Genomic DNA, 23,127 nt, shown 5'->3' with positions numbered 1-23,127 from the left:
CGAGACAAGGGCCTCTGCGCCTGCGTGAGCTCTCTGGGGCTGTTGCTCACGCTCTGAAACAGTGGGTGGAGCTGAATCCCATGGAACCTCCCACACCAGTGCTCGCCAAGCTTCTCTGGGTCACGGCCCCTTGCAGGTCTCTGAAGGAAATGGGGACCAGCAGGGGGTTCTGTATGGGTCCAACTCTGCAGGAGACTCTGGGGCCCCAGGGGACAACGTCTCAAAATCAGCTACAGGGTGTTTCAAGATGCAGATTCCCAGGCTCCACCTACTGCATCAAAGTTTCTGAGATTTTGCTTTCTCCCCAAGGTCACCTGGTGATTCAGATGCAGGAGGTACTTGAACTTCAAGTTAAGGTCCCCGGACTAGGTCTTCTTACTCCTGTGCTTCTCTAGAACACATTCTTAGGGGCGGCTGGAAGGTCCACCCTCAGAAGAGCCAGGGAAGGGATTCGTGAGGCCTTTGCCTTTTCTGCTTACAAAGTAGACCCAAACAGGCTGCCGCTGGGCTGGGTGGGAAGACAGACCCGGGGCAAGGTCAGTGCCACCTTCCGTCTAGCCAGCTGCCCTCGGCCTGGGCTTTTCTGGCAGGAACATCCCCTCTGCCCAGGAATAGCACTATCAGACCAGCAGCTGTTCTCTCGCCCAGGAAGAAAAGTTCCAGAGAAGTGTTAGCTCTCTCTTTTAGAAAGAAAGAGAGAGAGAGAGAGAAAGAAGAAAGAAAGAAAAGAAAGAGAGAGGGAGAGAAAAAGAGAAAGAGAGAGAGAGAGAAAGAAAGAAAGAGAGAAAGAGAGAGAGAGAGGGAGAGAAAGAGAAAGAAAGAAAGGGAGAGAGAGAGAGAGAAAGAAAGAAAGAAAGAAAGAGAGAGAGGGAGAGAAATAAAAGAACGAGAGAGAGAGAGAAAGAAAGAAAGAAAGAAAGAGAGAAAGAAAGAGAGAGAGAAAGAAAGAAAGAAAGAAAGAAAAGAAAAAGTCAGAGCCCCATGGAGGGCTCGGAGGGCCGAAGCTGGGACAGGATCTGCCGAGTACACCAGGAGGATGCTCGGGCAGTCCTGCCCGGCGGCAGCTGGACCCAAGAAACCCTCAGCGTGCCCTGAGCGGCTTCCTCCAAGCTTGCTAGGCCAGGACATCATTTGTTGATTCTACAGCCCAATCCCTAGCTCATGATTTCCTCCCGGGTTGCCATGGCCCCGCGCAGAAAACACAGCAAACTCCTGGCCCCAGGCAGCTCATTTATTTCAAATATTCCTTGCAGCTGGCCTCCAACCATGTTTGGGTGTCTGGACTGGAGCATGAACTAATTGCTCTGTCTTCGGCCCCCTCCCCAGCTCCCCCTGCATACTTTATGGTTCAGTAAATCCACATTCCTCGTCTCGCCGCGGAGGAGCTGGAGGGCGGGCGGGTGGGAAGCCGTGTGCGGGAGATGGACGGCAGAAGGAGGGGGCTCTTGCCATCTATGGCAAAGCCGAAAGCCTGCTACCTGCTCGAAGGCAGGGTATTAATTACAACCACATGGGCCAGTCTGCACGGTGGTTTTATTAAGACCACTCCCTTCAACATAAAACCCTGCTCCCCTAGAAGTCTCCCGGCAGCACAAAGGCCCTTATTTTCCCTGAGCGTCTACTGCCGCCCCCTGCCCTGCCCCCCCGCCTCCCCCTTCTCCTCCCCCTGCCATCCCCTCGTAAGCAAGCCCGAGTTCCAACCCAGACATGAACTCCAATCTAAAAATAATTTCAGCCCCGCCCCCCGCCCCCCCCCCCCGCTTTTCCTCCAACTGCATGTGGGGAAGGCATCTAGGGGTCCCTTTTCTCCGTACGCACCTTGATCTCTGGAGACTTCACCTGGGAAGAAAGAGTATTTGTCAGGAGGTTGCTTGAGGAATGTTCGGTTCATTCTCAGAGACCAATTCCAATCCGGGAGCTGCCATTGTCCAGAAGTGCAGGAGCTAGGAAGGCATTTGCTCGCATGCTTGTTAATAGGCCCGGCTATTCTAAAGCTTTACTGCGCTCTTGCTCCCCTCCTCCAAGGTGGGCACTACGGTGACTGTCATTTTGCAGAGGCTCATCCCAGATCACACGGCTCGTGAGGGTCACAGCAACACTGGGACCCAGGTCTGACTCAGGAGGCCACGTGCTCCTCGCAGGTCCAACCCAGCCACACACCGAAAGAATTTCCCTTCACCCTGCAACTTTTCCAGAGGCTGACACGGTGGCCAAAAGTGGTCTCCAAACTCTCTTAGACAAGGTCACTTGGGGAGTTGGAGAAAACTGCACATTCCTGGGCCTGGCCCCAGAAATGTTGATTCAGTCCATCTCAGGCAGGGCACTGAGACGAGCATCTTAAAAAACACCTCCCAGCTGGGGCTGACGCAGGTGGCCTGAGGAAAGCTGGCCAGGAGGCTCTCAGAGAAAGGGACACGGGACCTTGGTGCCAGGGGTCTTGGGCCCTCAGACCAGGGTACTTTTCCCAGCACCACCAGATCCTGACATGCCTTTAGAATTTAAAGTGCCCACAGGGAGCTGAATGCACTCGTTAATTCTCTGGAAACCAGTCATGGATCATATCTAGTAAACCTCTTGACTCTTCACTTATCACTCGCCAATCCTCTAAGCCGGAATTTCCTGTCTTCTCTGCTGGGGTGTGGAGTGGGGGGACTCTGCCCACAGCAGCTGGCAGAACGGGTTCACTCAGCATCCCTGTGCGCTTGGCTCTGGGGACACAAAGACGAATGAAGGACCAGCTCCTCCCACTGAGTGCCCAGCGCTTGGGCTCCGAGCCCACATCTGGGCTCCAAAAAGCCCAGTCAACTCAACGGCAAGCCAGAGGCGCTCGCTCATGTGCAGAATCCTTTCTACTAGGTCAGCAGTTCCCTTGCTCTGAGCTGCAGGCTCAGAAACTTCTGAAAAAGGATGGGGATGGTCTAGGATCCCCCCTCTGGGATTCTCGTTCTCCTCCATCTGGGGCTCCAGCTGGCATCCCAGCCTCTGCTAAGGGGTCGGGCGGGGGGAACCACCCAATTATCTGTTGAAAACCATGGACCCGCCCTTTTCCCTTCCCCCAAAGCACAAAGAGGGATTCCGAAGTGTTTGTGTATTTTAATAAACTTTCCTTTATTAGGTGACTATTATCAACCATCATAAAATAGAACGGGAGTTTCAAAACTGTACAGGCCACAAGGCTCCGGGCTGAGAGGAAAGAAAGGTGGGGTCGAGGTTCAGGGAGCTGTGGGGGCGGAGGTGCAGAGAGATGGCAAGGACCCCGGTGATTTGCCCAGCGTCCGTGGGAGACGGCTGGGTCAAGGCGATAAGGCTGGGATCTGTATAAGTGAGACCCTCTCGTGTGTAACATTCATCAGAACATGACCCACCCCGAAACAGGAGTGAGGAAAATCTTTCAAAGTCTAACAGGTTAGGTTCCCCCCACCCGCTGGGGGACATAAAACCTCCAAATAATAAGGGGGTAATTTACATTCCTCACCCAGTCTTGGCGCCAATTTTGTGCTTTAAAAAATATACTCCACTGGAAGACGTTTTTTTCTTTTTTTTTTAAAAGGTACCCTACAGCAGCTGTTTAAAACACAATTCTTACAGACAAATATATATGCATATATATTAAACATTTTAAACAAATAAAGTCATCTACTGTACCTGTACAGAAATGAGAAGGCAGATTCTAAGAGAGTCGACTTCAAGACATAAGAAACGGTGACTGTGCCGGCAGGTGCTGGGGTCTGCTACACGGGGGAGTTGTGCATGGGAGGGTGCGTCCCTCTCCTGCTGGCTGTCCGCCCCGACCCCTGCCCCACCTCACGGCTCTGGGGCACCATGATGAACCCGGACAGGGGCACCAAGCGGAGACCTGCACTGGCTTCTAGGACACGCAACTCCGCTCTGGTCTCCCCCACCCCGCCCTGCCCCCGGCCTCTCAGGGGATGGAGAGTCACTCATCCTCCCATCTCGGTTCGGGTGGTCCTCAGGGAAGCTAGAGCTTCCGAGGATGCACGTGGCAAATCTCAGGTAGGAAAGCAAAAACAAAACCCAACCCACACCGAAAAACCCCACAGAAGACTAAAGAAAGAAAACCACGCGCAAAGACGGATGAGCCCCAGCGATGGGTGGCTGCCTGGAGAGATACGGGGAGCTGCCGCTGCCCGTGCGGACGGGTCCCCCAAGGCACTCATATTGCACGTGAGGCTGATGCCCCCTCAGGGGCCCACTCGGGCACTCGGAGCAGAGCCCCCTGGAAACTGTAGGTCAAGGGACCCAGACAAAGACACCCCTGTGCCCACGTGGGGACACACGACAGACACGACCCAGCGAAAAGGCCAGGTGAGGCACACCCATCCCAGGGAGGGGCAGGTGGAAGAAAAGCAACAGAACACTCCAGAGAGAGGTGACCCGAACAAGGTGTCCTTTCTAAGTGGAATAAATAAATGGCTTTTGTTATTGTTAAAAGAATAAATACAGGGTACGGGGGCACCGACAGCCAGGACTAATGCTGGGTGCTCACGTGCCTGGGGAAGGTCCCGGTTTGGTTTCTGCCTCGGTGGCCACGGTGAGCTCCTGACGTCCTGAGCTTCGTCCGGCGCGGCTGCCCCGCTGGGCGGGCACCGGCCCTCATCTAAGCACCTCTTGGCACCCCCGGGATCTGCTCTCGGCGCCATGGGACCTGGCAGGTGCGGGGGCACCCAGGCCACCCCGAGAGCAGATCGGAGCTCAGTGTAGTTTATCCTCTGTGTCCTCTTCCCAGGAGGGGCTGTGAGGCGGCATGCGGGGAACTTCTGCCAGTGTCCGGAAGGGGGACAGAGGGGCCCGTGTCCAGAGCAGTCCGTGTCCGGCGGGGCAGCCGGGGAGGCTGCAGAGGAAGGGCAGGACTTCCATGCCGCAGACGCTGGTCCAGGGCGCGGGCACGGCGGTGGCTCAGTGAGTTGGCGCCGGGGTGGACGGGGGCAGCCGTGCTGGCGGTCCCGGGTGGGGCATCACTGGTAGTGGAGGTAGGCCTTGAGGGAGGCAGGCAGTGGCAGCGCGTGGATCTCACCCAGGCGCTCCTTCCCCAGGGCCAGGCGCACCGAGCGGCGGCACAGATCCATGAGCGGCAGGGGCTCCGCTGCGGAGACCGAGGAGAGACAGAGGACGCTGGGTTAGCACAGCTCTAGGTGGTTCTAGAACAAACAACACTGACAACAGCAATAGCATCGTTAATACTAGTTTTAAGGCCCAGACGAGATGACTCCAGATTAACTCATTTTACACTTTAAGTGAATTCTTAGTTGCTAGCATGGAGAACTCACCGGACCAGGCCCCTTTGGAAGCCCTCCTTTAATCCTCACAGCGGTTTATTATGAATGATTTGATAATCCCAGGGAGTTATACCGTGACCATCATCCCCATTTTGCCAATGAGGAAACTGAGGGACAGAATCCAAATAACTTGCCCAGGGCCACACCGCTGGTAGGACACGGAACAAGCATTCCAAGCCAGGCCGTCCCTGCTCTAACCCATCAAACTAAAGGCCCCCTCAGTGCACGTCCATCCGGGACACACAGGATGGACTCTCCCCTGCACGTACCCCCAGCACCAGACCCCACGCGGACCTTTAGGAGGGGAATCATGTCGTGTTAACCCAACTGCTCAGGGGACTGTTCTCCAGTCCCTCTTACAGCTGAGGGCGCTCAGGCACAGAGGAGACCGAATTGCCAGGGCTACAGGCTGGGATCCGAATCCCAGCAGTCTGGGCCCAGCGCACGGCAGAGCTGCCTCAGGAATCTGGATTCGAGAAGGCTTCTAGCTGCAGCCTGCGAGGGCACCTGTGTCCTTGTGTCCAGGAGGGCCTGGGACCTAGCTTCCTGCAAGAGAGGCTCCGTGCAGCCCGCATCTCAGATAAATTCTCAGCTCCAGAAGGAACCGGAAAGTCATGGCCTCCAAGGCCCTGGAGGCTGCTGGGAGCATGGTGGGCCCTGCTCACCCTGGACCTTCTGGAGCTGACTCCTCCTAGCTCTCGTACAGGTGAGCACACCGAAACAGCCTGGGGTCCCCCCACGGTGTCCTGGACAGGCAAAGAGGTGAAATGAGGGCATATGTGGCCTCATCCACGGTCTCCCCCAACTCCTTTGTGAACAAAATAAAGGTCAGACCGAAAAACTGAGAAACCCCCCACCATTTCCCTTGAGATCCCATTCCACCAATAAAAAGTGGACGCAAGTTCTGTAATATTCACCAGTGTGTCTCAGAATATTAAAAATAACATTTAAAAATTCAGTTATTGGGAATTCCCTGGCGGTCCAGTGGTTAGGACTTGGTGCTTTCACCGCCGAGGGCTTGGGTTCAACCCCTGGTCGGGGAACTAAGATCCCGCAAGCCACATGGCTCAGCCATAAATAAATAAATTAAATTAAATTAAATTAAATAATCAAAATTCGGTGATTGAAGGCCAAATCCTAAGGCTGGGGGCGTTGGGGGAAACGGGGAGCAACTGAGTAGGGGCTCCGTTTGGGGCGATGAACGCATTCTAAGATGGCCTGCAGCAATGGCTGCAGTCGTGAGCATGCAGCAGACCACTGCATCATGCGCCTTAATGGGTGAAACGTATGGCATGTGAATTCTATCGCAATAAAGCTGCCATTAAAAAAAAACAAAAAGTGCTTCCCTGGTAGCACAGTGGTTGAGAGTCCGCCTGCCAATGCAGGGGACACAGGTTCGTGCCCCGGTCCGGGAGGATCCCACATGCCGTGGAGCGGCTGGGCCCGTGAGCCATGGCCGCTGAGCCTGCGCATCCGGAGCCTGTGCTCCGCAACGGGAGAGGCCACAACAGTGAGAGGCCTGCGTACCGCAAAAAAAAAGAAAAATAAAAAAGAATACATCTTAGGCTTGATAGTGCATTTACTAAATTCCACGCTTTAAAAGAAGACAAACGATGGCTCTTCATCTCCCATGGGCAGTCACAGGAGACGGGATGGAAGTAGTAAATGTTTTTCATGGAAAGCTTTGAAACGGGGCCTTCCCTGGAGGCAGGAGGATGAACTAAATGACCTTCCATCTTTGTGGGTCAAGGATTCCACAGACCTGGTGGCTTGGGCTGGGATCCTTCCACCTGCCAGCCCGCAGAGACTTGGGTCTCCTTCACTGGACCTCGACCTGCCTCGGTGGCCCCAGATCTGGCCCCTCACTTTCACCCTGCACAGCAGCCTGACCTCGAGCAGATGGCTCCCTCCACCCAGGCCTCAGTTTCCCCAGCTGGAGATGAAGGATGTGGACCAAAGCCTGCCCGGAGTCCTACGGGCTGAGCTCCTGAAGGCCAGCGACGCCTCACAGCAGCTCTCGGCCGGACCTGTGGTTGAGGGGTGAGTGGTCCTCTGAGCAATCGAGGGGGGAAGTTCAGCTCCTCTCCTCCACTCAGCTCTCCTCCATCCTCCTCCGGCACCCCCTCCCCCAAGGATATGGCTTAGCTCCCACTGGGAGGCAGAGGGGCCGGGCTGGGGGAGGGAGGGCTGAGAGGGAGGTCCCGTCACCACCTCTTGGCTAAATGGGTTTCAGGTCAACTTACCAACACCCTCAGGAAGAAACGTTTCTAAACAGCAGGTCATTCCCACCCCACCGCCACTGATCCTGCGGGAGGGCAAAACAGCGATGGCCAGGGTCATGGTCTGATTGCAGAGACCGTGCGTGAGGCTACAGAAACGGACATGGGCACGGTGCCAGGGAAAACGTCTGTCCCACAGATTTTGGTTGGTCGCTCACAGGACCCAGAAGGCCTCCCCGACGACCTCAGTCCTTTTGCCTGGGGGGCTGCAGGTTCTGCATCCGGCTCCATCCGCGTGGCCGGTGCCCACCGCTCTTCCGCGGAGGCGCGAGGGGTCTCTGGCCGCCACGCCCACCTCTGGGAAGCCCAGGTGCCCGCTCCTGTGCATGGTTTATATGAATGAGAAGGGGTGGTGCTCAGGGACCAGGAAGCGAGGCCGGCGCTGTTCCTGGGAGCAGAAGGTTGAGCAACTGCACGAGGCCACGCGCCCACGTCTATATCTCCAGGAGAAGCGGCCACCTGGTGGCCTGTTTGAACACGCACGGCCGGGGCCACCTCTCGGTTCTCCGAGAGACTGCAACCCAGCCGGAGCCCCAGAGCCCGGCGCCGGGTCCAGTTCACAGGCTGTGAATGAACTTCGGGTCTGTGAGGTCAAGGATGAACATCTCAAGTCAGGAAGTGCCCGGTTCAGCAACGTTCCCGCCCGCCGCCTTCACAGCTGCCGGGACTGGCCCTATGCTCCCTCCTGCAAGCAGCTTGCCGTGAAAACGCTCCAGAAACGTGTTCTAGAAAGTCGTGGGTGGAGGATGACCATCCCGGGACCTGTGTGTATTTTCCCTTTACCTCAAGGCATTTTTACAAAAAAGAAGCAAAAGAAAACACCAACCCCTTGTCTTTGCCAACTGGGGAAGGATGCCTGACACCCGGTCAGGTAACGTGGGCACACTTGGTTCTCTGCCGCCCAGTTCTGAGAACATGCTGTCCTCATGTGACCTCCCCCCCACCCCAGAAGGAAGCCCCTGCAGGGCAGGGTGATCAGTCCCCGCGATGAGGAGCTCGCCCAGAGCCCAGCTGGAATGGGGGAAGGAAGGAGCCAGCGTCAGGTGTGGGCATCCCAGGAGGCTGGGAGGCCACAGGAGGAGGTCACCAAGGCAAAAAGCAGGAACAGAGGTGGGCCTTCCCTGAACCCACAGTCATGACAAACCACACCAAACGTATCTGGGAGCCAAAGAAAGCGAGAATTTGAAAATGCTGAACTGCAGGGCAACACTTCCTTAGTGCGAGGCACCATTAACAGCAGCGGGGAGGACCCACGGGGCAGGGACTCTCCCTTGGGTGACGGCCAGTCTGTCGCTTGCAATAGGCCTTTTCCCTCTTGCATCTCCAGGGAGCGTGGTGGGCAGACCTAGGGGCCAAGCTGGGCCCTGTCCCCCCGCCTACAATGACCATCACTGCCCCTTCACCCCAGAAAAGAGCAAGGTGACACAGCAGCCCCTCTGGTTGCAGCCTTAGCCCTGGAAGCCTTGAGCCCCTAGAAAGAGTCAGAACCAGTAGCCTGTGATCAGAGGCGGTTGGACAGTGGTGGAGGTCACATAGGGACACGCTGCCTTTGCTCTGGCCTCGGCCGGCTCAGCCCATGGCCCCAGCACTGGGGCAGAGACTCTGCGGGGGACGGTACACCTGGCGTCCCGGGAAGGCGGGCTGGGAGGACAACATGCCCAGCGCAGCAGCCGGGGTGGAGGGGAGGGGGCCGGGCACAGGCCTCTGGCGGCTCCGGCTGACCCGCTCTGCAAACAGCTGCTCCCTGCTGAGGTCAGGACCTGGCGGCCGGGGTGGGGTGGGGCTGGGCGGGGAAGGAGAGAGCAGACTTTCCAGACAACCCAGGGAGCACTAACAGGTCAGAATTACCCCCAAGACTGTGAGAGCAGAGCCCGGCCCAGGCCTGACACCAAGAAGATGTATCTGGCCAGACCTTCTGTCTGTCACTGCCTGCTCCCCCTGGGTGGACCCTGACATTCCTCCTTCCTCAGCTGCAGTGGAAAGCCAAGCAAACCCTCCTGGGCAGAGGACTTGGGTGTCGCTGACTTCACTCCACAGACACTCCACCATCTGAGCACTGGGCTCTGTCTGTCACTGTCTTGTCTCCCCTGCAGGTGGTAGCACAGGGAGGGGGACGTGCTGTGGGTGAAGTAGCACTGCCCCTCCCCCCCCAATTCAGGACCATCTGGAACCTCAGAATGTGATCTTATTTGAAACAGGGTCCTTGCAGATGTAATTGGTTAAGCAGAGGTCATACTGGAGCAGGACGGGCCCTGCCCTTATAAGAAGAGGACAGATACAGAGGAGGTCACGGGATGACAGAGGCAGAGACTGAGCGATGCGTCCACAAGCTGAGGCGTGCTGGCGTGGGACGGACTCCCCTCCGAGCCCTCAGAAGGAACCGACCCTGCCCACGCCTTGGTTTCGGACACCTGAACCGGCACAGAACACATTTCTGTTGCTTTAAGCTCCCCAGCTGGCGGCCATCTGTTCCTGGGGCCCCAGGAAATGACCACACCACCCTCCTCTCCTGTCTACACCAGCCCCTCCCTCAGGCTTTTGGACCCACCCCATCCTGACGACCCTCGTCAAGGTCACCAGTGATGGCCTCATTGCCAAAGCTGATGGACAAGTCTTGGCCGTGAGTGTACTTGATCTGGCATCACTGTGGCCTTCTTGAAGTATCCTTTCCTCACTGGGTACTCAGGACACTACTCTTCCCTCCAGCCCCACGGCTATTCCACCTCCCCTTCCCCATCGTCCACCCAGTGATGCACCCCAGGGCTCGGCCACGGCCCTCTCCTCCTTCCTCTCCTTGGTGACCTCATCCAGGGGTTGCAGGTTTCAGCTCCATCCCCACTGACCAATGGACCCTGTCTCCAGACCCGCAGAGCCACCAGGATGTGTCACTTCCCCACATCCACGGCACCCACCCTGGTCCTCACCCCCAACACCTCTCCCCTGCACAACCGTCACGGCTCCTCCCTGACCTCCCGGCGGCCACTCTTACCCCTACTGTCCATTTCTACACAGGAGCCAGAGTGACCCTTCTAAGACATGAGATCTAACATCCTGAGTGGCCCCACCCTCACGGGGTTTCCCATCCGGATCCTCCAAAGTCAGCCAGCAGTGCAGACTGGGGCTCTTTCATGTCTGACCAGGAGCGGGGAGGCGAGAAGCCAAGGGGGCCCCGGCACTGCCTGGCATTATGGTGGGGAGAGAGGGGCGTCCTCATCCGTAACCAAGACTGTCGAGGGGGCCCAAGCCTCTGGGCACTTCCGGTTCCCCCCTGCCCCCGGGTCCAGCGCAGGGGTAGCCCTCGTAGTGCATGCCCATGCTACTCCTCTCCCCCTCAACCCCCTTTGAATTTTCCCAAACAAGAAAAATTGCGAAAGCATCTGACCTCCCATCTTATGCAGAGCTGACAGGGCATCTACTGATGACGCCCGTCTGGGCCTCCAGGACTGGGCCTCCAGAGCCTCGCCCTGGCTCCGCAGGGGAGCAGTTCTGCTTGCTCGTGCCCTGACTTGCCACGGGGGGAACAGGCCCCAGCCCCCTCCCAGCCGCTCCGGGCTCTGTGTTCTGCCTTGGAGCTGGGCATGCAAACAGTGAAGCCATGTGAACCCCCAGCACTGATAGACTTGTTTCCAGAGGGGACAGGGTTGCCCTGTTCTTGTAGAGGCCAACAGTCTCAGAGGCCTGGCAGCAAGGCAGCGGACCCAACAATTCACCCATCTGTCGGCACACAGTGGGCATTAAACTCCCTGGGGCCGCGGTCACTCTCTGTTGGGAAAAGGCAGACAGAGCTGCAGGCAGGGTCCTCTGAGACCCTAGGTCCTGGGGCTTCCAATCCCTGCCCATCCCCACACGGGGCAGATGTGGCTGTGGACCTTCTACCCGGTTACCTGGAGAGACAAGACGCACAGCACTCGCCCTGCTGGTTCCCTAGACCAGGTCTGAGGTTCCTTCCTCAGAGAGGTTACCTGCTGGATGCCCACCTAGCCACCCCTGCCAGGAGCCCCAGGACCTAGGGTGCAGGCTGCACAGGTGAGGCGATGCCCCGCCTGGCTGTGGGCTCACTGTCACCGCCCAGCCAAAGCCTGAGAGTGGCAGCGAGGGAAAGAGGGACGGCAGAGGCCTCCGAAGAGAAACATTTTAAGAGTTCGCTCTGACTGACGGCTCTGGATGTTTTCTGGTATCTTCCAAAGACTAAAGTGGGGAAGAGGAAGAGTGGGGGAACCTGAAGGTTTGGAGGCTGCAAGACCAGAGGAAGCATCTGTGCTCCTGACCCTCGGCCTCCCCCATGGCTCACCTGGCCTGCAGGTGGGGTTAGATCTCAGGTGCCAGGCCATATCCGCCCCTTAAAGAGGTCAGTGCATGGATGGACGAAGCTTTCCAGCCCACCCCCTTTCCGAGGTGAGATCTGCAGACGGTAGAAGGGACTCATGAAGGAGTGAGGGTTGAGCATGGGTATGGACAGTTCTGGAACGCTGGGGCCTCCTGCCACCATGGGCTCCCAGCCACAAAGCCACAGAGCCCTCCGCTTCCCCAACCAGGGCAGTGCTGCCACAGGTAGGCTATTTTCACACGTGGTCTGAGAAAGGCCACTCCCTTTTCCAAAGGGACAGGTGGAAATTGCCGCTGATTCAGCCTGTTTCTAATCCACGTTCTCCTCTCCAAAGGCCTCCTGACATCATAACTGAACAAACCCCCTGCAGGGGACTGTGTCCCAAAGAAGCCCACTCAGAAGGCTCCAGCACCAGGAAAGACCCTAAACCTGTCTAATGAATGAGAGGCCATTGGCTTTCATTTATGTGAGAGGCCCTAGTAGCCCCAAAGCTGCAAAACCCAGCTCAATAATATGCTGGTTACTGTGCTAGAATGTGGTCAGCTGCAGATCAAACCTGGAGGCAGGTCAACCAGAAACGAACCATGTTTATCAAAGACCATCCATCCACCCATCCACCCATCCATCCATCCATCCACCCTTCTATCCATCCACCCACCCATCCATTCACTCCTTTAGTCATCCATCCACCCATCCATCCACCCACACATCCATCCATCCACCCATCCACCCATCCATCCACCCATCCATCCATCCATCCACCCATCCACCCATCCATACATCCATCCACCTCTCTATCCATCCACCCACCCATCCATTCACTCCTTTAGTCATCCATCCACTCATCCATCCATCTATCCACCCATCCACCCAGTTATCCATCCACCCATCCATCCACCCACCCATCCATCCATCCATCCATCCATCCATCCATCCATCCATCCTTCTATCCATCTACCCACCCATCCATTCACTCCTTTAATCACTCATCCACTCATCCATCCACTCATCCATCCATCCATCCATCCATCCATCCACCCACCCACCCACCCACGTATCCACCCATCCACCCATCCATCCATCCATCCATCCATCCACCCACCCACCCACCCACGTATCCACCCATCCACCCATCCATCCATCCATCCATCCATCCATCCATCCATCCATCCACCCACCCACCCAAGTATCCACCCATCCATCCATCCATCCACAAGGTGCTGCCGTGTAATCTGCAGACTCTGGCTAGAAATCCTCACTTAACCAGAGGTAGGCAAGAGTCGCCTCTGAGGATCTGAATGCTGGGATGTCTACTTAAAGACATTTAAATTTCAACAACTGTAAACTTCTAGCTGGGCCCAGCGAGGACCAAAGGGACACAGGGAGTCCAGGGACACTGCCACCTCAGACAGAGCAGAGGACACTTACGGTCAAGTCCATTCAAGTAGCGCATGCGGATCTCACAGTGGCCCCAGACGGCACTCACTACGGGATAAAGTTTTTTGCCCTTGAGTCCCCGAAAAGCTACTCCCATGTACTGTCCATCCACAATGAAGCTCAGGGTCCCGTCGTCCATATCCAGGGCCACCAGGAAGGAGTCAGGGACAATGAACGTCTCGTCCGGCTCCAGAAAGGCTGGGTACGTTTTGCTCGGCTGGTTTTTGCCGTCATGGTAGAGCCGGTTGCGCCCCAAGTCCCAGCCCCAGGACTCGTGGTTATTCCCCACGAGTGTCGTGTACCCCACGGAGTGCAGGGGGGCGTCTGCCGTCGCCACCCCCACCACGGCGTGGGTGCCGCGCTGCCTCATGGCCCACGTGATCTGCCACACGTGCAGCCCACGCGTGTACCCGACTTTGCCCCTGATGGCGTCCGTGCTCTGGGCCACCGGATGCCGGTGAAAGATCAGCTTGTCATCCTCCTTCACAAAGACGTTGAGCGAGCGGTCATTGTTGTTCCAGGAGTGGAGCAACTGGACGTCGTAGGACACGGGGGGCATGTCCAGCAGCAGGTCCAGGCGGGTGGGCTTGCAGTAGTCCAGACCCTGGAGCTCCTGCTTCAAGGGCCGGTACGTGGGGTCCCTCATGTCCACCGTCTTGATACCTCCAGTGACCTTCTGACCCATGTCGGCCTCCCGTTTCACCTGGTCACCAACGCCCAAGGCAAACTCATCAATCACGGGGCCTCTTCTCCAGTTTCCCAATCAGGCCTGGACGGCACTCCTAAGGGAGTTTGCTAGGCGGCCTCTGCCCGGTGTGGAGCATCTGGTACTGCCTAGTGGATGGAAGGAGAAACAGGAGGCCAAGTGAGCAGGAGATGCGGAGAGAAGGGGAGAAACTAACTCGGTTCGTGTCACGCCGGCACGTCCCAGCAGTCTGCCTTCCGGGCTCCTATCACACCGGATTCCGGGCAGGCCAGAGCCTCGGCACACAGTGAAATTCCCTTCTGTCCCCGCAGCTAGGTTGGCATAAAGGAGGGAGGCCGTCCACCTGACGGTCTACGTGGACAAGCGGACTTCGGGTGGGCACCACCTGTAACTGTGTCGGGTGCCCAGCCCGAGGCTCACCAAATACCTCATCACGGTTTCTCAGGGCAGAAGGCCAAGGTGGCCCGATGCCGAAATCAGCCCAGTGCAGTGGGCATCTCTCCTGGTCGAAGCAAGGGGACACCTACTCCGTGCGCCGGCGGTTTGGAAGGAAGGTGAACCCCCGAGTGTCAGCAGAAGCTGTTTGACATGCCACCTCCCGGTCCCTCTCTCTTCCGGCACAGCCGCCTCCGAAGACGTACCGCCGGTTCACACCAGGGAAGGGAACCCCAGTGCACATAAACCTCCTGGTCGGCGGTCCCTGAGGCCGCAGCAACCCCCCAGCGGGCCCCGAGTCGGGTGGGCGCAAAGGCTCTCAGCCCCGGTAGCTCTGGACCAACTCGAAGACGGCCACCCCTTCCCGCCCACACTCTTCAACTTCTCCTTGGGTCCCCACAGCCCATCTGGGGAGGAAGTCCGACTCCAAGATGCCTCACTCCCGCCCTGGCTCCACCATCCCTTGGCTCCTTTAAGGGAAATCGGAGCCTTGGGCTGGAGGAGAGATCTCAGTGCATCCGTCAGTCGTCCTCTGTCTCGGCAGCACCAGGGGGAGGGGCTGAAACATGCGATGGGCAGGACTCCGGCCATCCCTGCCACGCCTGTCCCCAGTGTCCGCCTTGGAGAAGGGACAATCGCGAGCTACCTGGGTTTCCCGAGACTCACTCAAGAAAGAAGGTAGTTCCTGCCATCAGAACCCCACCCCCGCCCCCCGCCCGCAGAAGGGGCTCTTGGCTGCCTGGTTTGGGGGGGATGGGCTCCCAGGACTGACCAGACAAGGGAGCAGGCAGGCTCCTAGCTACATAAACACGACCAAACGAGGATACAGAGGAGCTGGGCGAGAGGCCATCGGCGCCTGCTGGAGAAGCATCCCAGGGCCACTTGTTCCGAGGAGCACGATGGTGCCTGGGTCAAGGAGAACACAAAGGAGCCCAGTGTAGGGGCTGCAGCGGGCGTGTTGCTGTCCCACTGTGGCAGAAGACAGAGCGCCTGCCGGGGGGCGAGGGCAGGGACCGGCTGCGGGAGATCTGGGAACCTGGGACCGCTGGCCTCCCTGTCGGGCGCCCAGGCACCAGCAGGGCCGGGAGGAGGGGCGGGACCTGCGCGGGGCCGGACGCCGGTCTGGTCCCTGGCTGCCCTGGAGACGCCTTCCTCTCAGCTGGGAAGAGACCCCGTGAGACGCCGTCCTCAGGGTGGCCAGGGCCCCTGGAGACTGGCTCTCGGTAGACACCGGAGTGGGAGCCCTTGGCCCGGACCTCCTTACCTCCGTGGGCAGGTCCCCCTTCTCGCCCTCCCCTTTGTGGTGTGGAACAAGAGGCTCCCTCATGGGCACTGCTTCAGAGAGGGGCTGGGACCCCTCGTGTCAAATGTTTGCAAAGCTGTACAGAGCTGAGGGGTCCCTCGGCGGCCGGGAGACCACCCTGGTTCTGGAAAGTTCGGTGGATACGGTGACCTCACAATCTAGAACTCCCAGGACAATCCCAGTTTCAAGCTTTCAGTCCCATCAACTGTCAAGAGCCATCGAAACCTCCAGGACTCCCCCCAGGGCCCTGCTGAGCGAGCACCCATGGCTCTGGGGCCTGATTACCAGGACGCGGGGAGCCTGGGTTTTGGTGTGGAAACGCGGTCCTGGTAACTGAAGAGACTGGCTGCTTGGCCTTCCCTGACCCCCTCTTCCACGCCTCCCCAACAGCATCTTTCTGAGCCGGGGTACAGCTGGCCCAAGGCAGATCTCAAAGTCAGAAGCACCCACACCCATCTCTGTCTGGATACCCGCTCTGGCTGGTGCCCAGCAACCTCTCTGTGCAGGACCCCGTGGGGACACAGCTCAGCTCTCTTGGAGGACAAGGAGGGGATTAATATCTGAAGAGAGTTCATTTCACCGCTTCCTGGAGTGAAGCAGTCTGTCGCCGTCCTGTCGTCTGGCTCTGGCCTCACAGCAGGAAGGACCTCTCTCCCAAAATCTCACAGTACTGAAGATCCCACTCTACCCACGACCCATGGGAACAGGTGGGAAGAGTCATGGGGAGGCTGGGGGTCGGGGGAGAGGAGACCCGGGGCAGGTGGGCTGTGTGTGAAGGGAAGGTGGTGGGGAGAAGTCCTGCTAACACATTAATTTAAAATACTTGGAGAGAAATGGGTGGGAACAGAGAAGGACCACAACAAGTAGGCTGGGGACAAGTCAGAGGTTGTGGGGGGAGGGTTGAAGGGGTGGGGGGGACGAGAAGGGAAGAGAGCGAGAGAGGGGCTCATGGGCCAGTAAACCTGGGTCTGTGCACACATGTAACTCCTACTTCAGCTGGACCACGACCAGTAAACTCTCTCTGTCAAGGGCTAGCTAGTAAATGTTTTAGGCTTTGTGGGCCCAACAGTCTCTGTGCAACTACTCAACTCTGCCTGTAGCAGGAGAGCAGCCACAGACAATGCATAAGTAAGTGAGCCTGGCTGAGTTCCAATAAAACTTTATTTACAAGAACAGACCAGCAGGTAGTCGGCCAACCCCCGAGCCAGACTAAGGGCCCTGCACAGGGATCACTGCAGTAGGAAAGCACAAGACGGAGGCGAAAAGGAATCTCGCGGTAGCAAGGTCAGTCCAGCCTCAGAACAAGGGGTCAGAAAAGACAACGTAACCTCACAGTGACTTGTCGGCTGTCTGTCCAGGTCAGCTCCACCAGCTCTTCCCTTTCTGAGATTCTGCCTCCTGGCTGCCAAGCAGGTTTACTTACATGGCCCTTGTGTTAAGCTCCTACCCTCCTGGCCCCCCATGTTGGGAACCATCCAAGCGGGGGAGCCCTTCTGGCCCCTGGACCATGTGACCTTGAGCACGGGGGGGGGGGGTCCCTGGGAGGAAGAGGCTGGGGAGAGGGGGCAGAGAGGGCAGGCAAAGATGCCTGCAGCATCTCGGGACCACTCCCACACAAGGGCACCCCGGGGCCTAGCCAGGGACGTGAGCCACCCCTTCTGCTGTTCCTGGGCTGTCCTGCCATCTGAGTCACCTCCTAGGTGGTCAATCACTGTGGCAACCCTAGGGCCACTCTTGACTCACTTGTCACCTGCCCAACCCCACCCTGTGTCCAGGCCAACACCTCCTGCTGTCCACACACAGCCACCTCCTTGCCACGCAAGGCCACTAAAGCCATCCAGCTGCCCTCCGCTTTCCGTCTACTTCCAAATGTGGCCACAGAGATCCACTAGCCCTCTTTTTGGGGACTGTAGCCTGGCAGGGCGTTCCCTTCCAGGCTCCGCCCCAACCTCACCACCTGACTCTGCATCATTCCTCCAACAGCCCTGCTCCCCCAGCTTCCAATCCTCGGCCTTCGCTGCCTAGGATTCGTCCGTAGCTTTTCTAAGCCTCAGTTTGCTCCTCTGTAAGATGGGTGTCCCACGCTTCCCTAAGACTCCGCTGAGACGATGTTCCAGAGAGCACCTGGAAAACTGGCATTTTCACTTTTTTGTTTTTATTTTTAGACCGTGCTCCGTACACTGAATGAAGATCACTGTTAGCCATCTTCTTGGTCACCATACCTGGTCCTACAGATGGACGCTGTCTTTGGGCCAGACCCAAGCGCTTGGAATGCTGAGCTAGAGCGGATCAAGTTTAAGGTCCCTTCTAAGCCGGGACCAGCAAATAAGGAGCCAGATGGTAAATATTCTAGGCTTTCTAGACAATATGTAAGTGAATGGGCATGGCTATGTTCCAATAAAACTTTATTTATAAAAACAGTGGGACTGGATTTGGCCCGGGGGCCATAGCTTACTGATCCGTGTTCTAAACCCAAGCAAAACTGCTGACACTCTCGTTAAAATACCTGGACATAAAAGTCGGGCGGGGGTGGGGGGGGCAGGGGGGAGGGGAAGTGGGTTACACCATCCAAAAGTGCCGAGTGATGGAGATGCTGTTTTGGCCTATGCAGATCCTGTTAATGCCGGGCCAAGGCGGGAGTCCCCGGTGGGCACCAAACTTCAGGTAGGAAGTGGGAGAAGCAGTACAGGCCCCGGCTCCGGGACCAGCCCCCTTTCCTGCGTCTGAGACACAAGTGCGGATGTCCAGGCTTTGCAGGGCCTAGAGTTGCTACAGGAGTGTCAGGGCCTGGGCTGGCTCAGCAGGTCCTTGGTGAGTCCCCAGGAGGTGGGAGGACCCAGCCCTCATCCCCACCCAGGAGAAGCAAAGCCACAGAGGGGGCGGAGGGCGTCGCCGTGTATTGCCCTGCGGGGCTGGAAGAGAGAAGTGGGGGACAGAGGTGCCCTTGTTGCTGCCGCCACTCCCCACCAGTCACACGCAGACACACATACACACACGCGTGTGTGCACACTCAGAGCTCCAGCAGCTGAGGTGGCATCAGGGCTAAAGAGCAGGAGGGAGGCGAGGAGGTCCAGGCAGTGCCGTGGCCAGCGGTCCCCACTCCCTTTCAGTGCCGTGACGGCAGTGCTCTTTCCCAGAAAGCATTGCACATTAGCTACGTGTTCCTAAGATCACATCCACCCGTTCCTCCTCACAGCTGCCTCAAGCCAACCCTCAGACAACAAAGTCCTGCCCCCCAACCTCTGATCGCCCCAATAAGGCACTGTTCTCACTGTCCTCAGTCCCTGAGGCTGCAGGGACAGGTTGCCGCAAACAAGGTTCCAGCACCTGGTGCTTCCCAAAGACCAATGACGTAGCCAGAAAGGGGTGAGAAGAGACACCTGCATGCCCCGGGCTCCGGCGGGACAGGGGACTCTCGTGCTTGGTGGGTGGGTCATTACCCTCGTCAAGTACAGCAGGATGAGTATCTCAACCAGGACTAAGAATACGTGTGTAGGGCTTCCCTGGTGGCGCAGTGGTTGAGAGTCTGCCTGCCGATGCAGGGGACACGGGTTCGCGCCCCGGTCCGGGAAGATCCCACATGCCGCGGAGCGGCTGGGCCCGTGAGCCATGGCCGCTGAGCCTGCGCGTCCGGAGCCTGTGCTCCACAACGGGAGAGGCCACAGCGGTGAGAGGCCCGCGTACCGCAAAAAAAAAAAAAAAGCTCTGGGACACAGGGGGAGGGAGGTCTGCGAAGCCCTATGGCTTGACTTGGTTGGACACTTTCCACCTACTGAGAACCCCCTTCTCCCCCAATGCCACACACATCATCCTCACTGGGTCAAAGGTCAGTTCATGGTTCACTGTGAAAAAGGATGCCACTTGGACCCTCTAACGGGCAGAAGCCTTCCATGCAGTGTTCCCAAGAATCCACCAGAGCCACCCGTCCACAGAGGAATTCTAAGTGGACGCACCTCCTCCTGCTGCTGCCACCGGCAGCCAGTTAAGTGCTCTCTGCTCAGGGTCCGGGGACCAGTACTCCTACCCCAAAGCCCTGCTTCGGAGAGGGTCTGCTGGGGACCACAGCTCTCCACAGAAAGGAGGACCAAAGCCTCACAAACCACCTGCCCTCTAGTTTCTTGGGCTCCTCCAGGTGGCCTCTCTGTGCCCTCGGAGGGAGGGACAACCAGATCCAGAATTAGCAGACGTGCAGGGAAGGAAGCCCAGGACTGGACAGTGGTCCCCAGAGGGTGGGGACGACTAAGAAACACCCCCGAAGCGTACTGTTTGCGGGTCTGAACCCGCACCCAGCCTTTAATGACCTAAGGCAGTGATTCTCTCTGAAGGGGGAGGGAAGGGCATGCTCCTATCCGTGTCTCCTGGGCACACGTGGTGGAGAACGCCTGTTGGATACACCCATGGCTTTCACTATGCGAGTCACAGAGAAAAGTGATGCTGGCAGAGTTCTATGGGTGATGGGGGACCGGCAAGCCTTGTGGGATGCACAGGGTTAACAAAGGTTAAGGGGAACTGGAAAGGACGTTGGGAAAAGGCCATTTGTGTACAGGTGTGGGCGTGTATCCCAGACAGACCCCAACTGGGACATGTTTCTCGGCGTGCGGGTGCCACGTGGCAGTCCCCATCCAGGTGTAAAATATGCCGCAATCACCCACCGACCAGCTTTCCAGTGGTCTGGTCTACAAAACCTTACAGCCCTGCCCAGGGACATGTGGGCAAAGATGCTCACTTCACCATGAACTCCAGCAGCCTCGGAGAGAGGGAGGTAGCCCCTCAGATGTTCTGATTTAACACAAAACGTAACATGACGCTGTTAGATTTTAAAAAGCAAATCGGAGAACACCATGCAGAGCATGATCCCACGTCTGTAAGAACAGAGTTTTTAAAAGATGCTATCTGTGCGCGTTTGTCCGTAGGCATAGAGAAAGGTTTAGAAGGATAAACACCAAACCTTCCACAACGGTTAGTCCTGGAGGGGGGCGGCGGGAGGAAAGATGCGTTCACTTTAAGGACTTTTTGAAATGAAAAAAAAATTTTTTAATGCATGTATTCCCTTTTGCAATGAAAATAATGGTTAAGCAAAGAAAAAAGAATAAACAGCTGCAAAATACTGACTGAACGCACTGCAGTCACAAGCACAAGTTGTCCCCAGAGCAATTGTTCCTACAGGCTCTCCACGTGTGTCACTTCTTATAAAGCAAGCACAGGATAAATGTTTAATTTACCCAGGAAGATACACATGGAGACACTAGGGCATTTAAAATAAAAGGACAAGAATTCCCAGCTACAGCTCTGGGGACATCCCAAAGGGGACAGTATTTCTCGAATGAGTTCTCCTAAGACTTCCAATTATACTGTTTCCACATAACAAATTTTAATTTTCCCAGCAAAAATGGGGTAGCTATCTGTCTCTGTGGGCCCCAAGCAAGAAAAGAACTGCTCCGTGCTCAGACTGGAAACCCAGCCCCGGCAGCTGTATGTGGTTCTGTGCCCTGCCAAGGCCAGGTAGGGAGGTGAGGAAGGAGGACCTCGGCAGGGGTGGGGCAGGGGGAGCAGAGGCCGGAGGGGGCAAGAATGCCAACGTTGGCTCAGCTGGGACAGCTCACTCAGCACCTGCCCGTAACTTGACGCTGTCCCTTCAGTTAAAGCCACAGCTCCGCAGTTCCGCCTTCCAAAAAAGCACGTTCGGATCAATTGGCCCTGGAACTACTAAAAATTATCCTTTTGTTTTGTTGTTTTAAAAAAAAAAAAAAAGTTTGTTGAACGAGCAATACCCTCTGTTGGAAACACGGCCAGGGTGACCGGTGACAAATGGATGGAACAGGGGTGCGGGGCAGGGGACACACAGAGGCAGCCACTGAGAAGCGGCAGACGTACACTCACCCCCTTTCAGCTCAGTTCCCCCTCAGTGCCTCTGACTGACCCCAGAACAGTCAAACCATTGTTTCGACCCAAGATAGGGAAAGAATAAAATTCAGGATGTGGAACAAGATGACCTATTTATAAAGCCTCCTTTCACCTGCAGATCAAATAAGCTCCCTCCCTCCGCCTCCCCACCTCACACATCGATGGTTGCAGCCCAGGATTTCGCAAGAGAAGCAGGCCTGAGCGATCGGTTATTAGATCAGGATGCAACGTCTGCAGCCTGCATATTAGGGTTTTGTGCTTCCTCAGCCGGGGCTCCGGAACACATTTCGGTGATGGGAGCGCCCAGGGTGGGCGTGCTCCGTGCAGCCTGGCCACGCAGCCCCGGCCAAGGTGCCACCAGCCAGAGGACAAGAGCTGTGTGGTTACCCTAACCCTAACGCTACCCCATCTCACCTGCACCCTTCCCGGATGCCCGGGAAGACCCAGGAAAGCTGTCTTCTTGCTCCAGCAGGGATGTAAAAGTCAGTGTCTGGCCCTAGAATCCACCAAAAGTATTGGACCTTTCTGGAAAGTTCTGACGAGTGATTCTGGAGAGAAAATCCCACACGGGCCGGAGCTCTAGCCTCTGACTTGAAAAGACCAAAAAATGCACCTGCCGTAAACGCCTACGGAAGGACCCAGATTACTCACGGCACTTTAAGAAAGGGCTCGAAGCAGTTGAGCCTTGTCCCTGGGAAATAGCATCAACATTCATTCAGAGACTAAAAATTAAAAAAAAAAAGTCACGGCTGCAGCCGAGTCAAGGTTATAACGGCAACGGCCTCCGCTGTGTTCAGACGAGCAGCTCTGCTCTCTGGAGGGAGCTGAGTGACACACAACGACACACAGCGACCTTCCTGACAGTTTTCTGAGACAGCGGCAGATGTGCCTTTGAGCGGCAGTGGGAACGAAGTCTAGATGGTGACCCCCAACCTTGCTCAGGCTGTGTGGTCCATCAAGCTGGGCCTGCCTGGTCCACGCAGGAGCTGGGGGGCCCCATGGAGAGGGGGCAGGAAGGCAGCACGGAGGACAGTGCCATAGCCACCCCCGAGGGAAAGCCCATGGGTGCCCATGGGGAAAGGCTTGGGGATGCAGGTGTTTCCTCACCCCACCTGGCTGGTGGCAGAAGCCTACAATCTCCGGGTGGCCTGGTGGCCCCAGTGAGCTCACTCCGGTCCCGAGAAAAGTGGGGCTCACCTTCCCCGAGGTGGGCACCTGGAGAAGGCTCTACAGGGAAACAGGGGTCCTCTCTGGAGGCCCTGGCCTCCCGCAGGGTGCTCGCCTACCCGCTCACTCCACCGGCCGCTGGCCTCCATCAGGGTCCCTGGAACAAAGTCTGGCCACGCCCAGGCTTTAGGGCCCGGAGGCCTGAGTGGGAGCAGGTGACACTCTGGCCTCTTTCAGCGGGATGTGCCAACTGGGAAAGGTCACCTCTGAGA

The 23,127-nt window shown here is 57.2% G+C and overlaps 1 protein-coding gene across 1 annotated transcript in view; it reads right to left on the bottom strand.

The window, feature by feature from the left end:
* Positions 1-3,092: 3,092 nt before the first annotated feature.
* The window catches only part of SPSB1 (splA/ryanodine receptor domain and SOCS box containing 1), a 68,977-nt gene continuing 48,942 nt past the window's right edge, over positions 3,093-23,127 (bottom strand). The window contains exons 2-3 of the mRNA XM_060013670.1: positions 13,332-14,174; positions 3,093-5,104 (exon numbers count right to left, since the gene is read on the bottom strand). Coding sequence (XP_059869653.1) covers positions 4,977-5,104; positions 13,332-14,025 — 822 coding nt within the window. The 5' untranslated portion in view covers positions 14,026-14,174 and the 3' untranslated portion in view covers positions 3,093-4,976. The remainder of the gene's footprint in view (positions 5,105-13,331; positions 14,175-23,127) is intronic.

The sequence above is a fragment of the Delphinus delphis genome, chromosome 1 (assembly GCF_949987515.2).
Source record: "Delphinus delphis chromosome 1, mDelDel1.2, whole genome shotgun sequence".
NCBI classification, from domain to species: domain Eukaryota; kingdom Metazoa; phylum Chordata; class Mammalia; order Artiodactyla; family Delphinidae; genus Delphinus; species Delphinus delphis.
This window is presented reverse-complemented; position numbering and strand designations above follow the sequence as displayed.